The sequence below is a fragment of the Pseudopodoces humilis genome, chromosome 2 (assembly GCF_049639895.1).
Source record: "Pseudopodoces humilis isolate 2021_Gansu_Grassland_sample_001 chromosome 2, ASM4963989v1, whole genome shotgun sequence".
Lineage (NCBI taxonomy): Eukaryota > Metazoa > Chordata > Aves > Passeriformes > Paridae > Pseudopodoces > Pseudopodoces humilis.
This window is the reverse complement of record NC_142201.1, coordinates 8162641-8185716: the sequence shown is the minus strand read 5'-3', so window position 1 is coordinate 8185716 and position 23076 is coordinate 8162641. Positions and strand designations below refer to the sequence as shown.

The window sequence follows — 23076 nt, the reverse complement described above, 5'->3', positions numbered from 1 at the left end:
GCAAGTGTTACTAAAAATACTTACTCATAATACAAATTTGCCTAGTATATGCTTAAATTGGTTAGGATTTTAAAGTGCAGTTTTTCTAGAGCAAAAACACAACACAGGATTTGGCAAGCTGCCATTCAGCTTTTGTAGCACTTTTCAGAAACATCAAGTCCAATTCTTAAACTAAAATCCAATTTGGTATATACGCAGTTATATGTTTTATATAATAAAAGGACTCGCATTGGAATTACCTTATTAAAATTGTGGAGAAAACAAGCAAATAGCTAATATATGCTCTAACTTAACTTTGTCTTCTACAGTAAAGTTCTCTTAACTAATTATTATTTCCGTGATTGCCGTTTCCCAGATCAGAGCCCTTAAATCCGTCCATACCTCTACTGTAAAGAGCAGTGAGGGCACTGCTAAATGCCTGTGATTATTAGTCCATATAATGAGCATATCCAGGTCCTTTTCCCGGGCTGCTTCGCCTCGTTTAACGAGAATAGAAAGAAGCAGTTTTTTAGCTGCCGCAGACTCCACATCCATTTTCCCTGTGTCCATGGTTGGGGGAGGGTAGCGACCCCTCTCTTACTCCTCCGCCTTCGGACTCCCCCAGCGACTCACCCACCTTTTTCCGCGGGCTGCCTATCCGGTACCGATCCAAGGCAGCGTCTATCCGCGCTCAGATCCGCTCCACCAACCTCGGGCCAAGGCTCCGTCCCACCGTGCGTGGACCCACCGAAGCCCCCCTGCCAGCAGGGTGTCCCGCTCAAAGTGCCAAATATTGAGAGACCGCCAGCTATTCACCACCCTTCACAGAAGTATCAGTGAACGCCGTTTATTTCTATCTTTAGCACACTTATATAGGGTTCTACAGGGTCCGCAGGCTAAGCAAGCGACTATTGGCTAATGCACACAGGTTTACATTCTTTCTCTTATACACAAGGATATTGTTTTGCTTTACTCTCTCTTCTGCAGGAAGGTTTCAAGGACTTTAGCCTTTAATATCACGACTTATTTCAAAGACTAGTTTGTGCAGATAGACCTTTACTAATATATAAAATATTTTTACACAAAACAATATTTTATTAATAAAAAGAATTATAAACAGTAAGAAAGAAACCCCAATTTTACACTGAATGAAACATCCAAAATAAACTCCCAGAAACATGCCACAGTTCTTCACTCTCTGTACAAGAAATTCCATTAGGTAGTAAATCCTACATTCACATTCATCCAGCTGTGGGGTCCCCAGAAGGAGAAAGGACATCAACCTGTCAGAGCAAGTCCAGAGAAGGCCACCGAGGTGATCAGAGGGATAGAGCACCTCTCCTGCGAGGAAAGGCTGAGAGAATGGGGACTGTTCAGCCTGGAAAAGAGAAGGCTTAGGGATGACCTAATTTTGGCCTTCCAGTCCCTGAACAGAGCCTACAGGAAAGATGGAGAGGGATTTTTAACAAGAGTCTGGAGTGATAGACAAGAGGGAATGGCTTCAACTTGTAAAGAGAACAGGTTCAGATTAGATATTAGGGAAAAACTCTTCACTGTGCAGGTGGTGAGGCCCTGGCACAGGTTTCCCAGAGAAGCTGTGGATGCCCCATCCCTGGCAGTGTTCAAGGCCAGGCTGGATGGGGCTCTGAGCAACCTGGGATAGTGCAAGATGTCCCTGTCCATAGCAGCAGGGTTGGAACTCGATATTTAAAGTCACTTCCAACCCAGGCCACTCCATGATTTAAAGAAGACTGAAAGCACAAAAGAGCATTGTGCACTCTTCTATGCAGAGCAGCTACATGGCTGGACAGATTTACTAATACACACAAACATTCACATCAGTGATTAAGAACGCCATGTTTTGTTTAGCACCAAGGGGAGAATTATGTCGATTAAAAAAAAATTCACCAACAACTGCAGGCCCTGGAATGCTGAATTAGGGACATGACTGACCAATTTCTGCTTGCAGTTTCATCTCATCTTTTCTCAAGGGGAATTTGTCAATAAGGGCAAAGAGCTCAGCAGGTGTTGCTGGGAAAGGGTAGCGTTCCTTGTCCATGCCGTGCTTGTCCATCACCACGATGTTGAAATTGTAGTGGGGGATCCTCAGCAGCAGCCTGCAAAGTAAGGAACTGATTTTGTTGAAGGGCAGCACCAGCCTCTTGAGTCTGAGCAGAGGAAGGTGGGGATGCTCACAGGGGCTACACAGAGTCCAGATGGTTTAAGCATTAACAATGAGCCAGATAAAGAGGAGGTGCCTGCCTGTGCTGCAGCTCCTGCCTTCACATAAGGGGAGTGTCAAGGTGACTGCACCCAGCTCTGTTCTCTGCCATTACCCACTGCTGTCACAAGAGTGAAACCAGGTTAGACAAAAAAGGTAGTGTGAACATTACCTAAAGAAAACCCTTGTGATGAAGCCTGAGTTACAAGGAAGACTATTCCCTTTCTTGGCTTCCATTTCTTGGCTTTCCATGGTATAAAAATCACAGTAAGAAAAAGCAGGACAAAATTCTTGGAGTCTGCTTTCACTGTTACCTAAAAGTAATAATCATCTGTGACTCAAATTGTAGAGGAACAAAAGCCACTGCTAATCACAGAGTAGTCCTTCTTCCGAAGTGGAGGAAGTGGTCATTTGAACTCCTCAAGTAGCAAAAGCTGAGTAAGTAACAAAAGTTTATCTGTAGTCCTCTTTTCATCTTTTGCTTGAAGGAGTAATGTATTAGAAGATCCTTAGATATGAATTCAGTCAACATTATTAGTGTGGGGTAAATAAATTCGGGCAGCCATGAGAGAATGAGAGAAAGCTGCCATGAAGAAGAGTCTGGGGCATTTTGGAAAGGTGTGAAGCACCAAAATTGGCCTTCCTCAGCCTCCTAACAAGTCTGAGTGCTCTAAGCATAGTCTTGTTGCCATTAGGAAGCTTGGCCATTAAAACTAAAATAAAGATTAAAGCTAAGCAATGGTGATAGAAAACCACATTCACCTTGTGCCATATATCATCTAAGAAAAAATGCTCCTAAAAATCCAAATGTTAATCTTCTGTGCTTTCTGAAGTTTTAACTGGGGTACCTGTGCTCATTAGCTTACTGAAATGTCAATTCTGAACACCTTTATTCTTAAGAGTGCATTTCATATTGATTTGAGCACCTTGCAGAACTGGAGAACTATAATTCACACACTAAGCAGCAACAAAGAAAAGAATCAATGGAAAACTAACTTTCACTGAGTGCAGGGCAGGGCATACCAATTTCTGAAATGCAGCCTCATTAAAGGTTGCAGGACATCAGGGAATGAGGTGTTAAGAGAGCTTATTATTTTCTACAGAGCCACAAGAAAATAATTTCAACTTTAGTAAAAGTATCTTTATTCAAAAAAGGAAGTGGTTTTTTTTTTCTTTCCTTTTTCTTTTATTGAGAACAGGGTTTTTTTAATAATTTTAAAAAAAATCCCCTCTCTGCTATGTCAGCAATTTTCATTGTCTCCAATTAAAACTTACTCCTTTTCCTCATGCATATCAAAGATTATGTTGCCTAAAATGCTCCTTGACTTTTTTCTAAACAGCTCTTTATTTTCCTGCCCATGAGGCCATCCCTTTTGGCTTTTTTTCAGTTCCAGTCCTTAGGAAATGCTGGCATTTGAAGTCTCCTTTTCAAGTGAAAACCAATCCTCTGCCAGTCTAAACCCAAGTCAAAACAGTTTAGGCACCTCAGCAAAACTGCTGATGCTGCAGTCAGGCTGGTGAAGCTGAGATAATTTCCACTTTGAAATACTGCCCATCCCACTCCAACATGTGGGACTTCAAAGAGCTTCCCCTTTCACTGCCTCCCCTTTAGGCCTGGCCACAACCACCAAGAGCACTGGTGCAGAGGATGGGCTGTCTCTGCCATTTGGGGCTGTCCTTGCAAAGCAACTCCAATACGAATACAGACAGTAAAAACACTGAAGTGTTTTCAGTGGCAGCACCCAAAAATACAAACTTATACGTTTATGAACAGAGTCATATTAAATATATAATTAAATAAATTTGCTGTTGTGTTTTAATTTGCTGTAGCTATTACACAGAGAGTAAATAAATCCTCAAGTGTGCTCACCAATATCTACTTTCCAGTGTCTAGCTGTGTACATTCCAGTAGAATACGTGTATTTGGAGAGTAAGATGCAGGGATCACAACAATGCAGCTTGTAGGATAAGGTGCAAACACAACAGCAGTGAGAGCTTCCTTTACCTGAGCTGCAGGGCAAGTGATGGGGGCAGCAGCTTCACTCCTATTCTTCCTATCAGTGCTGGGAAGACACCAACCAACTCCACCACGGTGACGTGTCGCAGGTCTAACCCACACTGTGCCGGCTGCAAGGGTTAAGAGGAGAAAGAGGGGTGTTGGTTATCCCTGAGAGAACAGGGGGATGTTTTGAGTGTGAAGCAAGTGTTCACAGAGTCCCCTCTTCTGAAGTTATTTACATGTTTTCAACTGATTTGAGAGCATACTTTGCAAACATTTAAATTCTCGTGGCAGAGAACTAAAGCTTTATGACTGCAGGGGAGGTTAAGTAACAGATTCTCAAACACTCTAAGAAAACCAACACACAGGGACCACCTAGGAAAAAAATCAGCTTTTCCCTAGTTATAAGAAAAGATGCCAGGGTCTAAAGCATTGTACCAATAATCTAATTTGGTAATCAAAGCAAATTATATGAAACAGAAGTTGACAGCAGAAAGTTTTCTTCCATGCCAACTCATTTGCTTACTGTCAAGAAGCGGAAAATGTACTATAGCCATTAAATTCAGTTTGATCAATATATTGAATTTTCTTGCCAAGTTTATCTAATAGGGAAAAGGAGCTTCTTCTTTTTCTTCTTTCTTCTTGTTTTTTTCCTTACATACTACCGTAACATAAGCCAGCAGTTAAAAACATCATCACATTCATATCTCAGTAACTATTTATACTGAATTTTGTTACAACTGGTGAGACAAAAAAACTGAGATAGCTTGTAGCTGCGAAAGAATACAGGACTAATTACTTTCCTTCCCTTCCCTGAGGACACACATATATTTTGGAGATCTATCCATAAGTCTAGCAAAAAGCCAACAAGGGCATCACACTTACAACACATAAGGAAAAGTACCAGGTGTTTTGGGTTTTTTGGAACAAAACACCCTAGTGTCATCTCAAACACTATGGATGATTTCTGTGCTGTGTCTCTGATCCTTTGTTTGCTGGTGCACTTTTTACTCCCTTGCACTGTAGTTGCAAATTCTGTAAGCCTGGTCTGCATGAGCTGCTAAAGAGCTGGAGGGTTGGGTTTGGGTTTTTTTTAAACTTCTTTAGCAGCTGAGAAAGGGAATTATTATTGAGCATGAGTTAAATAAATTTGGGGAGGATGGAAGGGCCAGAACTGCCTGGGATTCAGTGACTGGTCAGAGGCAGCACAATCCAGAATGGAGCTGAGTTAGTGACTGGGGGATATCTCAACTCAAACCCCTGTGAAAAGGATTAATCTGGAACTATGACTGCTTGAGCCAGATCTTACAGTGGCTACAATATAGCAGCTGAAGTTTGTGGATTTATTTTAAACAGTGGAGCTTGTCTTCTTGGGTCTTTAAAGAAAAAAAATAGTTGCACATCCCCTTCAAATGTGTTTTACCTGCAGCATCCCCAGCTGCATCCTGTAGAAGAAGGTAGCTGCAGTAGGAGTTGAAATAATTAGCAGTCTCCGCTTCTCATAAAATTGATCCAGAAGTGCAGCTGCAGTCCTAACATTCACATTAATATTCATAGCTGGAATAAAATTAAAACAAAAGTTCTGAAGCATACTGAAAACAGATCCATTTCTAGAGGCAGAGTTAGACAGTAGAAACACAAGAACAAGAAATAATAATAATGAAGATCTGGGTGAAATTCTGGCCTCATTGAAGCCAACAATTTTACTGCAGACTGTTCCAGCTTGCACAATGGAACGACTCCAGAATGTGACATTTTGTAGAAAGCTTTGAACTAAAAAAACTCTAGGAAAGAGCAGTCAAAGGTGGCAAAGGCTTTAGCCATTAAGTGCAGACTGGGAAGGGAGACAAAGATGATGTTAAGTCTCCTACCTCTGGGACACTGCAGCTGTATTCCACTACACACCCCCTTCCCAAATTCTCACTGCCCTAAGAACCATTGTGCTGGATTCCTCCTGGTGGAGTGGTGAAATACTCACTTACGTGCACAGGTTGGCTCCACTCCTGACCACCCCAAATTGTATTGGCAGACTCGGGCTGGGCTTCCTTGCAGCTCATAGCCACCAATGCAGGAGAACTCACAGGTAGCACCATAGTTATTTCCATCACCTGAGCATTTGATGTAGCCATTATCTGGGGCATTTAACTTCACACAGCGCCTGACTTTGAGCAAGAGAAAAAAAACAACAAAATGAAAGACACAGCAGGAATCACCATTTGTTACTAAGGTAGCACAGGTCAGTGGAATACCAGTATTGAAGACATTTTTCTGTTTGCTTTCTGTTTTATTAGTCATGCACTTAAAACCCCCAAACAATCAACCTGAACTCCCCCACCCCTCACTTTTACATAAAATGAAACCTGTGTAGGTGTATACATGTAACAAAAGGTCATGGAGCACAAAGGGCTGAAGCTGAAAATTATGGGTCACTTCTGTATATTCAGCTCCAGAGGTTAACCTGTGAAAGGGCAGCCCTGCTTGATACATGAGCCTCAGCTGAAAAAAATGCCTTCACCTTCTCATTTCAGCAGCTCACAGGCTATGCATCATGGAGAAGCTGGCAGAAGGGGTGTGCAGCTGGAGGCAGGGCTGATCAAAGCAGCTCTTCCTGAATGTGCAGGAATGCTGCAGACCTGGCCCCCAGGGCCTTCAGCAAGACTCTGTTCTCTCTTTCAGCATCATCATAGGTGTTTATATACAGAGACATATGCACATAAATACAGAAATGAGGACATTTTCAAATTGGCTACTAAGCCAGGTGCAAATCAGTGTCTGTATTTACAGGGTAAAACATCATCCTTACCTCTGACTTTAACAAGAAATTTGCAGGTGCCTTTGTTTTCAGCTCTGTCGTACACAGTATAGTGGATTTTGTGGTCGCCTTCTGGAAAATGTGACCCTGGTGGCAGGCCTTTCAAAATAACACTAAACCAAGAGATAAAACAGGGCAGACATTCATAAATTCACCAGTATTTATTCACTCACAATGCTGTAAAAGCCTGCAGAGGGATATTTGTGCAATGCTAGGACTGTCTTGCTGCCTGCAGAACAGAAGACTTGAGAAGGAAGAAGCTGGGCACCAGCAACCAGAGTATTTAAATTTGCTACCTACAGCCCACCCTGCTGTGACAAGGGGGTTAGAATGGGCAGGGTCTGCCCCCTTCCTATAAAACAATGCATGGAGTAGCCAAGCCCATCATGCTCAGAGGAACTCAAGCTTCCTTCTCCTTTCATAAGAAGTCAACATTAAAAAAGAAAACTTCCAGCCTCTTACAGTGGGGATGTATTCCCATCTGTCTGCTCTGAACTGCTCCTATGATTGGCATTTGTGACTGTTAATATGTACAGAAATGGAACAGAAAGTGAGATTCAGTGTCACAGCATTAGGGTATGGTGATCTGCAACAGCATTTTCACCTGGAATTTGCCTCTGCCCTGCAAACAAGGTGGGAGAATTCAGATGAATAAAACAATCTCAGTATAGAAGCAGAGAGTATGCAACCAAACAGGTTTCCATGTAATGGAAAATCTTTTGTACTCCTGAAACTGAAGGACTGTGCATTTAAGAAAAGCACTGCAGACTCTATAATATAAACAGCACAGTTAAGCAATATTTTATAGAGATGTGACTTATGGAAAAGCTTTCACTGAATCAAGAGCTTGGCTCTTTTGAGCGGACAAAAGTTACTCATATGACAAAGTCTGCATGGCATATTCCCCATTTTTTTGCCTATCATCAGACCTTCCTTTGCCAAAAAGACTTCAGAATTTCTTCATCCTGACATTTTCAAGTTTTTACTTTACCATGTATAAATTTTGATGTTATTAATTGTAACCAAATTGTTACATCAGAACCTTAATGGCAATTAAGCTTTTAATTATGTAATGAATTCTTTATGAAATGATTAAATTACAGCAATAAAAGGGCAATACCATTGTCTTTCATTAGTTTTTTTGTACTCACATGAAACTGTAAACATCTTCAAGCTTAACAACTTTGAGCTTCTAAGCTTAACTGGTCCACTAATGTAATGATGTAACTTGCTTACTGATAGAAACTGATTTTCCATGCTCCCACCATTACAATAATCCAGACAGATTGACCTAAATCCCACATGATAAAAATGGGAAAATCAGAGACAGTAGTACCACCAGAATTACACCCTGTTCTTCTGGAAAATGGGACTATGAAACCATAGAAACTGACAAAGAAATTTTGAAGTGTTATGTCTAGATACAGTGTTTAAATCCATCAAGGCTACAAACAAGAACTGTTAGTTTAAGGGTAACTGCAGAATCCTGGGACATCAGTGGCCAGCACTATTTTATGAAGAAACCTAAAGATGGTTGCAGACATTATTTTGTGATACACCTTGGTTTTTTTTTTAAGTCAGTCAAATTTACCTCTTCTGTTACCTCCAATGCACTACTCTGTTTTCATTGTTATGTACAAAAGGTAACTTGGTGTAAGAAAACTTGTTAATTATGAGACTCGCAAAGAAGCTCTGGAAAACTTCACAGGTGCAGTCAAAATGCTGCTGTGGTTTATTCCACCAGCTCTAAATAACCACAACTGGGTAACCAGCTCCTGAACAACTCACCTCCAAATTGCCAGCTTTTCCAGTGAAACATGCAACTCATAGAGCAGCGGTATGTGACAGCTATAAAAAAGCATCTTGGATGAATGAAGGGAAAAGGGTACCTGGCCTGCTGAATTGCTAACAAAGGAGTAAGAAGGAGAGGATGCAAACACATAGAGATTTTCACCTACTCTGTCAGAATCCCGTCAGCAGTGTCTCGCCCCTCCGGGGTGTCCCAGAACACTCTGGCTGTCAACTTGTTGGGCTCTGCGGTTTTCTCCTTCACGCTCGGGCACTGGATCCTCGGAGGTTCAGTATCTGTTGAAATGAATGTCACAGAAAAGGGCACTGGAGCATCTGCTAGAGCTGTGCATTTTCTTCAGAGCTTCTTCCCTGGTGTCAGGGTCCACCTGCAGCTGGCCTCCTCAGCCCTGGATTCATCCCAACCAAGTTACACAGAGCCTCTACTTCTCACATTTTTTTAAGAAGAGCCGACAATGATCAGCCCTTTGCAGTGCAGAAAGCCCAACTAAAAGTAGTTACTGTAAATTTCTGTACATAGTTCAGTTAAAAAGTAAAGTTGACAAATGAATGGCTTTGAACTCCAAGGAGGGATGTCCAAGATCACAGCCAAGGAGCCTGGATGCTCTGTTTATCTGCATTCTTTTCTTTGTCCATCTGTGCAGTAGTTAAAGTGATTAAGACCATTTTTAAAGCACACTGAACATCAATCTGTCTCTGCACGGTAACTTTGCATGTTACTCTTAACATGCTGATTATTTTTCCTGCAGTAATGGCAAAATGAGAAACAGAAGACTGGTAATTACCATTTTGTGGCGAATCAATGCTGCATTTGATTTTTTCCTAGTAACTCCTACAATAATGTCTTACATCAGTAGCCAGCACTACTAGGACAAGCATCCTATCAATACAGCCTCTGGATGTGACAAAAGGATGATTTAGTTTGGTAACAGCCATTTAAAACAACCTCTGTTATACAGTCAGCAGGAAAAGGCAATCTTTCCAGAAGAAAAGACAGCGACATTTCTTAATCTTCTAGAGGAAAGTATCTATTTCAATACATGTTACAGTGCATTAAAGATATAATGGAAATATTATTCAAGTGAGTATTGGCATTTTAGCTAACTGATAACCAAAACCAGCTGTACATTGGTTTTTCTTTTAATCAAAATTATTTCAGCAACATGAGGGGTATCCCTCCTCTTACAGGGTGGGGACAGGAGACAGTCTGCTTTGTTATGACAGAATACTCACTGACTATAAGGACTTCTGTAAGTCACTTGTAGAACATATCTAATTAAAATATACATGTATCTTTTTTTCCCTCCTTTAAATGAATACATGTTTGACTACTGATAGCCTTTCCTACATGGATCTTCACTGCTGCTCTGCGAAGCCCACATAATTTAGTGCAAAAATGCTACGCAGTGCAACTGCAGTATAAAAGGGTAGAGGAAAGCCCCTTGTTTTCAAGAGCACTTTAAGTTCAGCTCTGATGGTAATTTTAGCCATACTCAATGCCAAAAACTGTGGAATCCCCAGGATAGTTCCATGACATGTAGTTTACCAGCCCATGCCTCTGATCACAAGTAGCATCCCTACTGTACACAGTGCAATTGTTTGTATATCAAAGTTAAGAATTCAAGAAGCCTTTTTGCCTTTGTATCTCACTGCTCCCCTCAATTTCACTCCTCAGCTGCAAGTGGGTTGTTCAGCCAGTCCTCTCCTGGCCACTGCACAGGCTACACTTCTGTAACTTCTGAATTACACTAAGGAACAAGTGTTCATTTTCAAACCTCATTATACTGTTAGAATTATGCCTGTGATATCTGGTCACAAAAAAAATCTCTGTCCTGCCTATCAAGAGGTCAAAATACAACCTTATTAATGCAAACAGCAGATTTCACTATTTGTATATAGGAACTCTGTGCACACAAGATTTGAAGGAACCTTTCCAAACTATGCATTATTACCACAACTCAAATTTTAATATTACTTTTACTGAGTTACTTGGGACTTGTAATCCTAGGCAACGATTTGAAACCCTACAACAACTACAACTACTCTGCATTTCTGGAATAAAAGGGAAGTGTTAGTGCTAACAGCCTCTTTTCTTTGCTGCTTAAGGTACTTGCTTACTTTGCAATACAGCATCCTTTGTAACAAGCACACCATCTCTGCAAACAGATGAGCTTCTGAAAGTGCCAGGAAATACAGAGGACAATATTTTATCATTTCCAAACTTAAAATGTTTTTCTTCCTCTGCCCACACCACTGAGAAGGACAAAACTTGTTTTTGCAAACAAAGAGACACCACAAACAGTCTAGACCTAAGCAGCTCATTTCTACATTTGTACAACACCAAATAACAGGAAACCTGAAAAATATTTTATGAACATCAGGCCACCGTGGGGAGGCTCCAAACCAAGACTGAGACACAGGCATTCTGAGGAAAACCAAGTTATCATACTAAGACACTAAGAGCAAACACTCTACCACCCACATGCCTTAAATTACTAGTAGCCATTTCAGATGGCCAAAAAATATTTTCTTTTGTGGGTGGCTGCCGAAGCTTTTATCAGAGGCTTCCCAGAAACAAGGGCAGCAGGCTGAGACTTTGCTATGTGCTGAAATTACATTAGTAGTCAGGAAAGTTAAATCTCAATATTTGTTCCTCTCTCTTCAGATTTACATATATAGGAATACTTCTTCCAGCCAAGGTTCCCAGGAGACCACTGACTATGTAATGAAAATCGTTGGCATAACTAGAGTGAACTAGGCTGAAATTTAAATTAGCTCACTGCAACCATGCTGGTAACTACAATCCTGGATATAATTCTCTGGATATATTTAAGGACCATGATCCCAAGGAAGAAAAACAGTTCAGACAACAGGCTTACTTTCAAACCTGTTTTTACTCATTAAACAGAAGAGAGAGTGACCGACTCCAGCATAGAGAACATGCTGGAAGAGCAGCACAGTAATCACAGGCTACCCAGGAGTCACTCAGGAATCGCCAAAGGCCATTACAAGCATTGTAAAGTGCTGGCCATTTACACCAGGCTCATCTCTATTAAAGAGGTAATGCTTGGATACTCACTCTGGACTGAAAGCACTGAGTGACAGAACCTCGCACCCTTGGAAAACTGTTCTCTGCTTCCTTAAGAGGGACAGTCGCTTTTTCTCCCCATGAACTGGATAAAAAGGCCTTTTGGAATTTATGTGTGCAGGACTTAGGCACTGGCAGGTACCTCAGGATGCAGACCAAACACCCACTCACCGACACAGGCGGCTGGCCGGCCGCTCCAGACTTTGTTATCCATGCAGGTGACGATGCGGTCCCCCTTCAGCTGGTACCCTGGGGAGCAGTAGTACTCACACCTCGAGCCAAAGTAGGCACCATCCAAACACTTGAAGCCCCCGTTGGTTGGCATGGACAGGGTAGGGCAACGCTTTTCTGGAAAAGGAAACAAGGACTTATGGGAACTTCATACCCTCCCTCTAAAGTAATGCGCATGTAGGGTACTACAGAGAAATAAAGACATGGCTGGCAAACTACAAGTGGGAGAAAGTCTTGTTCCATGTGAGGATTTTCTACATTGTTCTCATTAGCTGCATTTCAAAATACAACCTTATTAAACAGTCTGCTAACAGCAGATCTCACTATTTGCATATAGGAACTGTGTGCACACAAGATTTGAAGGGACCTTTCCAAACTATGCAGTATTACCACAACTTAAATCTTAGTATTACTTTTACTGGGACTTGTAATCCTAGGCAACAACTGGGACTTGAAACCCTATGGAACAACTACTTTGCATTTTTGGAATAAAAAAGTTTTAGTGCTAACTTAGCCTCTTTTCTTTGCTGCTTACGGTACTTGCTTATTTTACTCTGCAAGACAGCAGAGTACACTACATAACACTACATAAGCATTAGTGGCCTGATACAATATTTATGAGAAAAGGGATGACAAGTACCAATTCCTCTTTTCTCAGAAAATGTTTTGCTGTAAGAGCCCATTTAGACACTGGTACAAATTGTGTCAACTTAGAAAGTCTAAGATGGGCAATATTTTAAAACAGCTTCATGGTTCTGTCATAAAACTAATCCCACAAATCAAAATCTCACATTGATAAAATACTCCCTATCTGCCAAGAGTTTTTGTACCACTGAGATGCCTATCATGTCACGTACCCCTGTGAGATCCTCAACAACAAACTAATCTACATCTCCAAACATACTGCCAACCTTTAAAATAAAAAAACAAAAAACAATCCAAAGATCAGTTTCAATGGTAACTGAGAATTTATTGTCTGAACCTGGAGCACAAGTCACACACACACACACAGATTTTGCAACCACTTACGTTTGCACAGCACCTTCCCAGACCAGCGTTTGCTTGACTGACAAATGAGCTGGTGAGGGCCATGCAGTTCGTAGCCTTTCTGACAGCGAATATCACATCTTGTGCCCAGCACATTCTTGTAATATTCCCCTTGAGGTGTCCTGCAGTTTGCATAACCATGTTTCACTTTAATGGGGGAGCACCACGGTGTTTCTGGCACAGAGAAGAAAAAAACCCCACACACAGCAATTAGAAAAATGTAGAAGTTCAGACACATATAAAATCACTTTGCTTAATCACAGTTACAGAGGAAAAAAAAGAAAAAATCCCTCTCATTTCCAAAACCACCAATCTTTAAAGTGAAGAACACTGCAGAGCTGCACTTACCCATGAGGAGGTCAGCCCTTTAAGGACTGGAAGCTCTTTTTTTTTTATGACAAACATTAAAGATTGTAGCCATTATATTGGAGGGGTTGAGAGGGCAGATGGGGTTTTACTACACTCTTTGTCCATGGGATAAGTGTACCACCATGTGGGCAGTTTGATGGCAACTGGGCCATTTTCCCCTCTTGTTTTCAAGCAGGCACATCTAATTGCTCTTTGATAAGAGAAGTTAGCATTAGGAACATCTTGGTCTAGCTGCAGTTGTCAGCTTTCCACATTTAGCTTAGTGCTCATCAAAAAAAGTTCTGCTTCCATAGTAATCTGTGCCTTGCAAAACTCAGTGATGGTTCAAGCTCTCCCACAGTTAGAAGATACCACTTACATAAATCATATTGCCAATATGTCACACTGAACCTGCTCAAACTGAAACTTTATTAACTGGTCAGGGCTACACTGTAAAATATTCAGGATATGGGTACCCCCAGCTTGTGAGGATTTACCACCACCCTGTGGTGCTGATGAGAACAGTATCAAATAGAGACTTCCCTTCCTAGCCAAAGTTTCACATCCTTTTGTGCAGCTTTACCAACAGGGTGCACACAGAAAACGGGCAGCTCCTCAATAGGAGTTTCCTACACAAGCAGTGACTAAGCCTGCCCCTTTCTCAGATCCAAGATTTGAAAAGCATGTATTAGGAGAGGAGAGGAGAGAGGGAGGAAGGAAGGGAAGGATTGCAAAGCAAAAAGGGAAAGATGACAAATCCTGAAATCCTGTGTGACAATGTGTGATATGAGGGAGGGGCATGAAAAAACATTTGAATTTTGCATGATGGAAACCCTAAACAAACAAAACACATGAATTTTAGCCTTCACACTTACAAAGTCACAACAACATTAAAAAAAAAATTCTAGATCATGTTTGGCAGATGTTCACTTCTAGCTCAATTCCCATAGTTATTAGGTACATTTTCCTACACTAGTTGGATCAGCTCCATACATAAATAAACAACAATCAGTACAGCATTTCTCATACATGGGATATTTATATTCAATGTGCTATGTCTCTAGGACATAGCTACACTTTCCCAATGGAAACTACACTTTACATATCTATTTTGCAGTGCTGGTCCTAAGTGAACACAAATAGCATCTGCAGACTACAATCAGAAACTAATTATCAATCTTTGCTCTTTTGCAAGGGCGCATTTCCTCTAGACTAGTCCATTTCTGAAGCAGTTGTACTGTGATATGCTTATTTTTGTCTTTCACCAATACAAGTAAAAACCCTTTACAAAGATGTGTAGGTAAAATTATTCCCAGTGTCACCAAACACACTGAGCAACAAACAGGCCAGTCTAACAGAACCCCTCAGGTTAAGAGTAGAGTACAGTTCAGCTTTTTGGCTCAGCCACACAATCATCCCAGCTCTGTTTCTTCCCACCTATAAGTCTGTTTCTGAATGTCAAATACATCCTCTGCTATTTAGCTTACAATTATGCGAAGTGCTTTGGTGGAAAGTGGGTTTTGGTTTGGGGGTTTGATTTTTTTAGAACTGTTTCCCGTCCTTCACCCTAATCTCTATCCCACAGGTCCCAAAACACCATTTAAAAAATCCCCACATCCACTGGCTTGGGCCATTTTGTTGAGGGACTGTATCACAGTAGCTCCCATTTTTCATGTTTGTTGTGCATCAAATTAAAACTGAGACAAGAGATGAGGAGCGTGAGCTCACAGGAACAGAAGTCAACTGCTGGAAAAATGAGTGATGCCAACACCCAGTTCTGTCTCCTTAACTGCTACCCCAGGGCTGCTGGTACAGTCTCAGGCACTACCTCCTACCACTTTCTGGGGGAAGCCACACATCTTGGATTCACAGCCTCTGTCTCATCCACCTACTGGAAAAATCCTCCTACTCCTGAGCTTTCCCATAATCTCTGCTTCAGTGGTCAGATGCCCAAACTCTCCAGCTTTTCTGTCCCACTTGTTCTTCCCATGCCCTGACCTTAAATTTCAGTTTATTTACACACCCAAGCTTGTAAGACCTCCTTAACTAAGAACTAAGCCTCAGTTTTTCTGCAGAAGGGGTTAAACCTGAAGTTCCTAAGACAACACTGTCTGCAAGAGGAGGACTGGGTGAATGAAAATTCATTTGGGCTGAGCTGTCACCCCAGCCAATTATGTAATCCTTCAGCAAATCAGTTCAAGACATTCATGCCTTGGGTATTTTACATGTATAAACTCCAAATGCACATTTCTGACTTCCTTTCTATGGATGTTAAGAAAAATATGCTTTGCAACATGATCAAGAGGCTAATAAAAATAAAATAAAGAGGGCAAAGAAGCTGTTTCAGGTGCTGCAAATTGCCAGTTTTTCTGCAAGTTTCTGTGGTTTTACAAACACACTTAACAGCTACCCATATATATATATAGATGTATATTAAAAACAAACAGGTAGCTAACAGCTAAAAAATGCAGTTTAATGCACAAACACAGCACTGGAAAAGTAAAACCCTTTCCTGTAATGTTGTTGCAGCTACAGTGGCTTACAGAAAGAAAGCAAGCAAGCTCCTATACAGGGGCAAAATGCATCTTACAACAGACCAAATGATTCTGCCAGAAAGAAAAACAAAAGCAAGCATGCTTTTGGATGCAGATAACTTGTAAACCTTAGGAGGAACATCTGTTTGATTTAAAACATTATAATGCTTACTCTAGAACTGATTGTGATTAGAAGAAAGTGGGTGAGGCAGGGTTTACAAGCCATTTACAAATATTGTAAGCTAAACCAAGTGATACTGCTGGAAAACAAACCCTGCTTGAAACTTGAAAAGCACATCAAACAATACAACAAAGTTTCAGATCAAAGTTTGTTTAAGTGAAGGCACATATTGGTTTTCAAAGGCTAAGCAGCTACATAGAGCACTTGTGGAATATTAGGTTTGTGTGAGGCCTCAAGGGGTTACACAAGCTGTTCCCTGCCTGAGGGCAGGATCAGCCATGTTCCTGAAGGCTTTGGGGATTATAAAAGCTAGAGGTTTCCCAGACACCTTTTCTGAAACTTCAGCATCTATATCAGACTCTGTTCAACCAACTGAAATTTGAGTTTTTAGATACCAAGACCTATATAGTGCTTTTTGGTTTAACAGAAAGTTTGCACCTCAGCACAAAAAACAACTGAAAACTCCCGCAATATCCCAGCAACACAATAGCCTGAATTTTCACTTAGTAGTAAAACATTCCAGAAACTCAATTCCATGTTTGAAACCCCTGGAAAACAGGCAGCAAAGAGAAATGGTTGAAGCCCCAATGTTGCCTTTAGAGCAATGGATACTGCTTGATCATTACAGTATCTGAGAAATATTAGGAATGAGGATCACCAGAGCAGCGGCACTGGAGCTGTGATGAACACAGGAACTGCTGTATTCAGGAAACCTTTCCTCATGAAATATGACCAGAGATGCCAAGTAGCAGCAAGGAAAGCACTTTCTAAAGCATCATCTCTCCCAGCCCCTTGGTACTATTTAAAAACCAGCCTCAGCTCAGCCCTTCACAAACAGCACACAAAGTGACCAGCTGTACTGCTGCTTGCTGCTACACCAGCCAACAGAGCTGATGGTTCACCAGGAAGGAGGGGAAAATCTCCTTAAAAATGCTGTAGGCACAGAAAATCTTGGCCATGTTTCTCTGGAAAGCTGAGCAAGTGGGAAAACATCCAGATGAAGAAAAGAGGGTTTAGTAGGACACTGATTTTCACTCCTCCCAGTAAACTGCAATGTTCTGTTTGCAGATGTCAAAGAGAATGAATCTGTGTGCTGCCTTGCACATGTGTACAAAGAAAAAAAAAAAATGTTGCTTTTATATGTGAACATCAATTACTAAAATCAATTCAGTTCCTGTTATTGGTAAGTTTTATTTACTAAGAAATGGGCCACACCCAAAATGCTGGACTGCACATCTGAGGAGAAGCTCTGAAGTCTGCTACACAGCCCGTTTTTCCTTGCTGTCTTTCTCCATCCCCTTCCCCCCAAAACCAACATAAAGAAGTATGCTAATCAAGAATCAGCCTTTTCTGTTCCAATGCTTTATACTCTTACATTCATTGTCTGTTCCTCAACATTTGGCAGTAGTGCTTCCAAACTTGGGGCAGTTTTTAATATCTGTGTGAACGAGTCATTCTGTTTCACTTACCCTGGTGACATTTTGGCTGACATGAGTATAATCCATTTTGGATCACTATACAAAAGGAATTTGCACAGAATCCACATTTTAACTACTTGCCTGCCCTCGCATGAACTGGCATTGATTTATCTTCACGATCTCTGAGTTCATTTTCTATGTGTCTGCAAAGGATTACATGTTAAAAGGCAAAGAAAAATGACTTATCCTAAATAAAGATTTAGAGAATTACTTGTGTTTGAAATCAAAATTTTATACTTGAGTATTTTACTGGAAGGAAGATGAGACATTTATGAAAACAGCAACAGAGCCATAAAAGCTGTGCTTTCTCCTTGGCTATTCATAAATGTCTGAATTATTTTATGACTTACCTCTCATATGGCCCATTGATTCTTTGCAGAGAATCAATAATGTACAAGACACCAATGACCAGTATTTTCAAGTAATCAAAATGGTGACAACTCTAGTATGTGTATAGATTAATTTACTAAAAAGATACACAGTAACCACTTAAATTACATGAAGTGATACCTTTCTTTAATGTCTAGGCTTCTGAGGGAAGACTTTTGGCAGAGAAGAGTGATATTAAGACAAAAGCAGACTTTTTAGAAAATGGACAAAGCAAACGGAATATTTACTGGTAGTAGCAAAAAACTTCTCACTCATGCTGAATGGCAAAGTCTTCCAGAATAGGGAAGAAAATCTGAATTTGCTTTTTAAATATGCCCATCCATTCACTCATCCAGCTACATAATTTGGTTTTGGAATGCACACATGCATTTGTTAGACACACTTCACTTGGCACTTCAGATAGCAGGTTTACATCTGAAATGCAAGCAATTTTACGGAAAGAAAAAAGCAATGAAAATCAAGTTCTCTTGCATGTACTTCTATACATTACCATCTGTAAGCCCAGGTTTTGACTCAGCTTATCATTGATGGTTGTGTTAGCATGTATGGATAAGAAAGAGAAGCTCTTCCTGATTTTCATAATTCAACAATCTGATCTCCCAGGAGCAAAGGCAATGTAAAAGTTACTTACTCAGGTACATGAAAGAGCTGTGATCAATAATTGGTCTAATTTCCATTGTTAAAAACAGCAGAAATTAAATCTTGATCTAAATATCCATGAGAAAAAACATGGAGCTGGATCACCAAGATTGTATAATCCACAAAAAGAAAAAAGAATGAAGCTTTCTGTCAGCAAGCAGTTGATCCTCCTTAGCACATAAGCAAAGCATTCACCTTTGTATCTACTGCGTGCATAAACATCCTCATCATCTTCAAGGAGTGAATATCCCGATCCTACAATACAAAATAAGAGAAAAAAAACTACAGCAAGAAAGGAAATATAAACTAAAAATTAAAGAAAGCTTTGAGAAAAGACATGCAAGATTAGGATGCAATAATCTATGCAATGTCATCAGCATGGGCTTCTCTGAAGCTCAGAGTCATAGCAGACCCACTTTATAGTGAATTTGCAAGGGGCAAATTGATTTGATAATGAAGTGAAATAGTAAATTTCGCTTGGTGCTCCCAGAGCAATGTTGTGCAATGTTAAGTGTCAGGTGCCAAGTCACAGCTCCTCTGTCACGGAGAGCCCACCTACCATGTAGGTGATCTACTGAGCAGAGAGAGCAGAGCAGGTACAGGTGAAGGGCCTCATCAGAGGTTTCACTATAAAGTGGTTCCATAGTGTCAATGGCTGTTAACAGCCATCAGGCCAAACAGCAGAAGTAACATGTAAATAATGCAAGTACAACCATCCTTAATGATCTGTAAGATCCTCACACCAAGAACAAGACACAGAGCTGCATGACCTGCAAATACAAGTTACACTCAAATCAAAATGACAGTTTGGTTTCAAGCATTCTTCTGGCATTGCTCAAATAACGAGACAACAAAGCTCCATACTTTTAAAACCCTATGCAATGGCTGAAAACTTAAAATAAAGGTGAAAGCTGCTTTCTAAAAGCCAGAAACCAGCTGGAGCACTACTCCTCAAATAATCCATCAATAAAACAAAGCCGTTGGGAAGAAAGTCTTCAAAATTCCCTAAACAACACTTATTTAAAATTAGCAACTTCAGAGCATGAAGTCTAGTTTAAATTCTAGATAAATGTTTTCTACAAAGAAGGGTTCATACAAATTCCCCCTTTGAAATATCCTTTTAAAAACTTTGCATGCAATAGGCAGCTACCACAGGAGCTGCTCACGTGGTATCTCAAGCATTTGGTGTAATTTCATCACCTTTTTTTGACTTCTGAGACTATGGTCTGTACAAGCTGCTGCTTAAAGTTTGACAAAATTATTTAATTCAGGCACCTCAAAAAGCTACTGATTCCACGTGCAAAGCATGCAACTCTTGAGCAAAAATCAAAGCCAAGAGTTTTATTTCTGTCAACAGACTCCGTTTCTTATTAAAAAACTCAAAATATCTGCCCAGAAAATGATGAAACTTGATTTCTTACTTTACCAGACTCAAGAAAACCCAGCCCATGCATCTGCAGCTGCTCTATCGAAGTATCTTCCTCAACACTGGATCTCTGGGAATCCCTCCACTAGTTTGAGCTGGGACCTGAAGAAGTGAATTTCCAAACAACTTCTCCTCTGAAACTGAGGGACTTATACACAACAAAGTCTTTTTTATCACTTAGTATAATTTCTCTGGATTTTTTATATTTATTGTTGAGGTTCAATTTTGATACCTAAAGACTGACATTTGAGAGACTTCTGAACATAAAACCAAACTTTTTTGCACTTGAAATCTGATTGCATAGCAAAAAGAGCAAGCTGTGATCCTGAAGGCTTCAGGAAGACCTTGATATGTAAATGAATACCTCTCTAAGCATCAATTTTTCTGCCAGAAATCGGAATTTTCTTAGCTAATTACTCTCTTTGTGGGTTATAAAGCTGTTACCTTAGTGTTTTCACTAATAATTGTCCAAATTTTAGTGTGAAGTGACTTTAGCGTTTAAAATTGGTGAATTGTAGAATTATGTGAGCTCTTAAGCAAATGCCTTCCCTTAGACAAGAAACAACTAAGTACTTTTGAAAGTTTTCTAAGAAAAACTGGCCTTAAAGAGTTTATTCATTACTTTTGCTCTGAAACAAGGCTCTTGATGGAGCTCGACATCTCCCATTTCCAGGTCATTTTCTACCTCAAAATGAGAAGTGAGTCAGGTCTCTTCCCTAACAATCAGTGTTTTCTTAATAACCACAACAGGCTTGGCTTGGGGAGCCACAGGAGAGGTCGCCACTTCATCTCCATTTTCTCAGCCACAAATCAAACTGTTTCTGCTTCACACACATTCAAAGTCAAGTCATGTAAGGACAAAGCATTGTTGTGTTGAAATCCGACGTAGGTTCCTGCCAAAAACAGGTGTGGACTTTGTTCTGGCAGATGTCAAGCGAAATGCATGAAATAACACTTTAATTTTAAGATTAATCTATGGATTTACATAATTCTGTGTATGTCTGGAAAAAAAAATATTTCTTCATTCACAAAATAAAGTTCTGTCCCTATTGCAAAGGTTCACCTGTACAGGTCTGACATCAAGATCAGGGCACAAGAACATAGTGCCAAGCCAGGCACTGCATACACATGAACAACACTTCACATACTATTGTGCTATAAATCCTTTGTATGACAAAAAGAAGGAATGTGACACAAAAGAGGCAGAAGAGCTATGCACACTTGCTTTCCCAGGACTGACGTAAGATTTACCTCTTTTGAATTTAATTTAAAGTAAGCTATAGACAACAGCATAACACATTAAACCGACCTGAAACTTTTCAGTTTACTGCCCTGAAACAGGTCAAGTTCTGGAACACAAATCCTATAAGGAATTGCTGAGGGAGCTGGGTTAGTCCTGGAGAAAAGGAGGCTCATCGCTCTCTCTAACTCCCTGAAAAGATGCTGTAGCCAAGTGAGGCATGTCTCTTCTTCCAGGTAATAACCAACAGGATGAGAGAGAGGAAAGAGGCTCAGGCTGGGCCAGGGGTAGTTTAAAACAGCTATTAGTAAAATTTTCTTCACTGAAGGGGTTGTCAAGAGCATTGGAACAGGCTGCCCAGGGAAGTGGTTGAGTCAGCATCCCTGCAGGTATTTAGAAGATACCAAGATGTGGCTCTTAGAGACATGGCTTAGTATTAAAAAGAGACATTTTGGAAAGCCATTTTACAACAATCATTTTTGGGGTATGAGCCCATATCTTCTGCTTCTGTAAACTGACCTTACCCCAAAGAGCACTTGAAGAAAGTGCGTCTGTCTGAAGAAAGTCACTCTGTCTACCTTAGTGTATTTTTTATGCTGCTAAACTAATGGATTCTTGATAAGGACCTTGAAGGAAGATTCTGAGAAAGCATGGCCTTATGACACTGCAAAGTTCTGGCAGGGAAAACAGCGGTGAACATGACTCGTGGGGAAAGCAGAGCCCGGTGCTGTCATTTCTATGCTAGAACTCAGTGCAGCGGCCCCCGGCCCGGCCCCGCTCCCCGGCCCCGCCGCCCCTTCCTCACCCTCGTACTCCAGGCTGGCCCGGGCGCCCAGGGCGAGCAGCGCGGCGAGGAGCAGCCAGCAGCTCCCCATGCTCCACACGGCGGCCCCGCCCGGCCCGGCGCTGCGAAGGGACAGCAGCACCAACAGCACCAGCAGCAGCAGGCAGAGGAGGAATGGGACGGGGACAATTCTCCGAGCGGCACCCGGCCGAGTCTCCTCCTCCCGCTGCCGGCCCCGCCTCGCCTCCCGGGAAGGCGCTCGGGCGTGTGGGACCGGCGGGGTCTCCCCCGTGGCCTGTGCCGGGTGTTGTCCCTCCCGAGGGGCTCCTGCTGCCCGCTGCCCTCCGGGAATCGCCGGTGGTGCCCGGTCCGGTGAGGGGTCCCCGCTTGGTCCGTGAGCCCGGAGCTGCTGCGCCGGCCCTACCTCAGCCAGGGCACCGAGCGGGCCGGGACAGCGTGTCTGTCCACATGTCTTCCCCTAGATCACAGAATCAGCTAGGCTGGAAAAAACATCTGAGATCATCGAGTCTAACCCATCACCACCATGTCAACTATAACATGACACAAAGTGCCACGTCCAGTCTTAAATATCTACAAGGAGAGTGACTCCTCCACCTCCCTGAACTGCCCATTCCTTTGTGTCATCACCCTTTCTGTGAATACAAATTCTTCCCAATGTCCCTGCCCTGGTGCAGCTTAAAACCACGTCCTCATCCTATTGCTTGTTGCCTGGTGGAAGAGATCAACCCTCATTTTGCTACACCCTCCTTTGAGGGAGTTGTAGAGAGTAGGTGCCCACTGAGCTCCTTTATTCCAGGCTAAACCCTCATCCTCTCCTCACAGCATTTGTGCTCCAGGCCCTTCCCAGCT

The 23076-nt window shown here is 41.5% G+C and overlaps 1 protein-coding gene across 2 annotated transcripts; it reads right to left on the bottom strand.

Moving 5' to 3' along the window:
• Positions 1-976: 976 nt before the first annotated feature.
• Positions 977-22355, bottom strand: SRPX (sushi repeat containing protein X-linked). Of its 2 annotated transcripts, XM_005516722.3 has the most exons (10): positions 22228-22355; positions 18952-19011; positions 13169-13360; positions 12080-12256; positions 8970-9096; positions 7003-7124; positions 6182-6361; positions 5623-5756; positions 4206-4327; positions 977-2096 (listed from the first exon to the last, which is right to left on the bottom strand). In XM_005516722.3, exons 1-10 carry the CDS (start codon positions 22295-22297, stop codon positions 1916-1918), a joined length of 1365 nt encoding a protein of 454 aa, XP_005516779.1. In that variant the 5' UTR covers positions 22298-22355; the 3' UTR covers positions 977-1915. The 2 variants fall into 2 exon arrangements, with proteins under 2 accessions (XP_005516779.1, XP_087907500.1); XM_088051374.1 differs by lacking the exon at positions 18952-19011 and having other exon boundaries at positions 22228-22354.
• Between the last annotated feature and the right edge of the window lie 721 nt (positions 22356-23076).

Coding starts and splice junctions, on each gene's coding strand:
- SRPX (XM_005516722.3), bottom strand. CDS start 22,297: ATGGGGAGCTGCTGGCTGCTCCTCGCCGCGCTGCTCGCCCTGGGCGCC. Junction 19,012..22,227: donor GGCCAGCCTGGAGTACGAGG/GTGAGGAAGGGG, acceptor TTTGTATTGTAG/GATCGGGATATTCACTCCTT. Junction 6,362..7,002: donor ATTTCTTGTTAAAGTCAGAG/GTAAGGATGATG, acceptor TCTTGCTCAAAG/TCAGGCGCTGTGTGAAGTTA.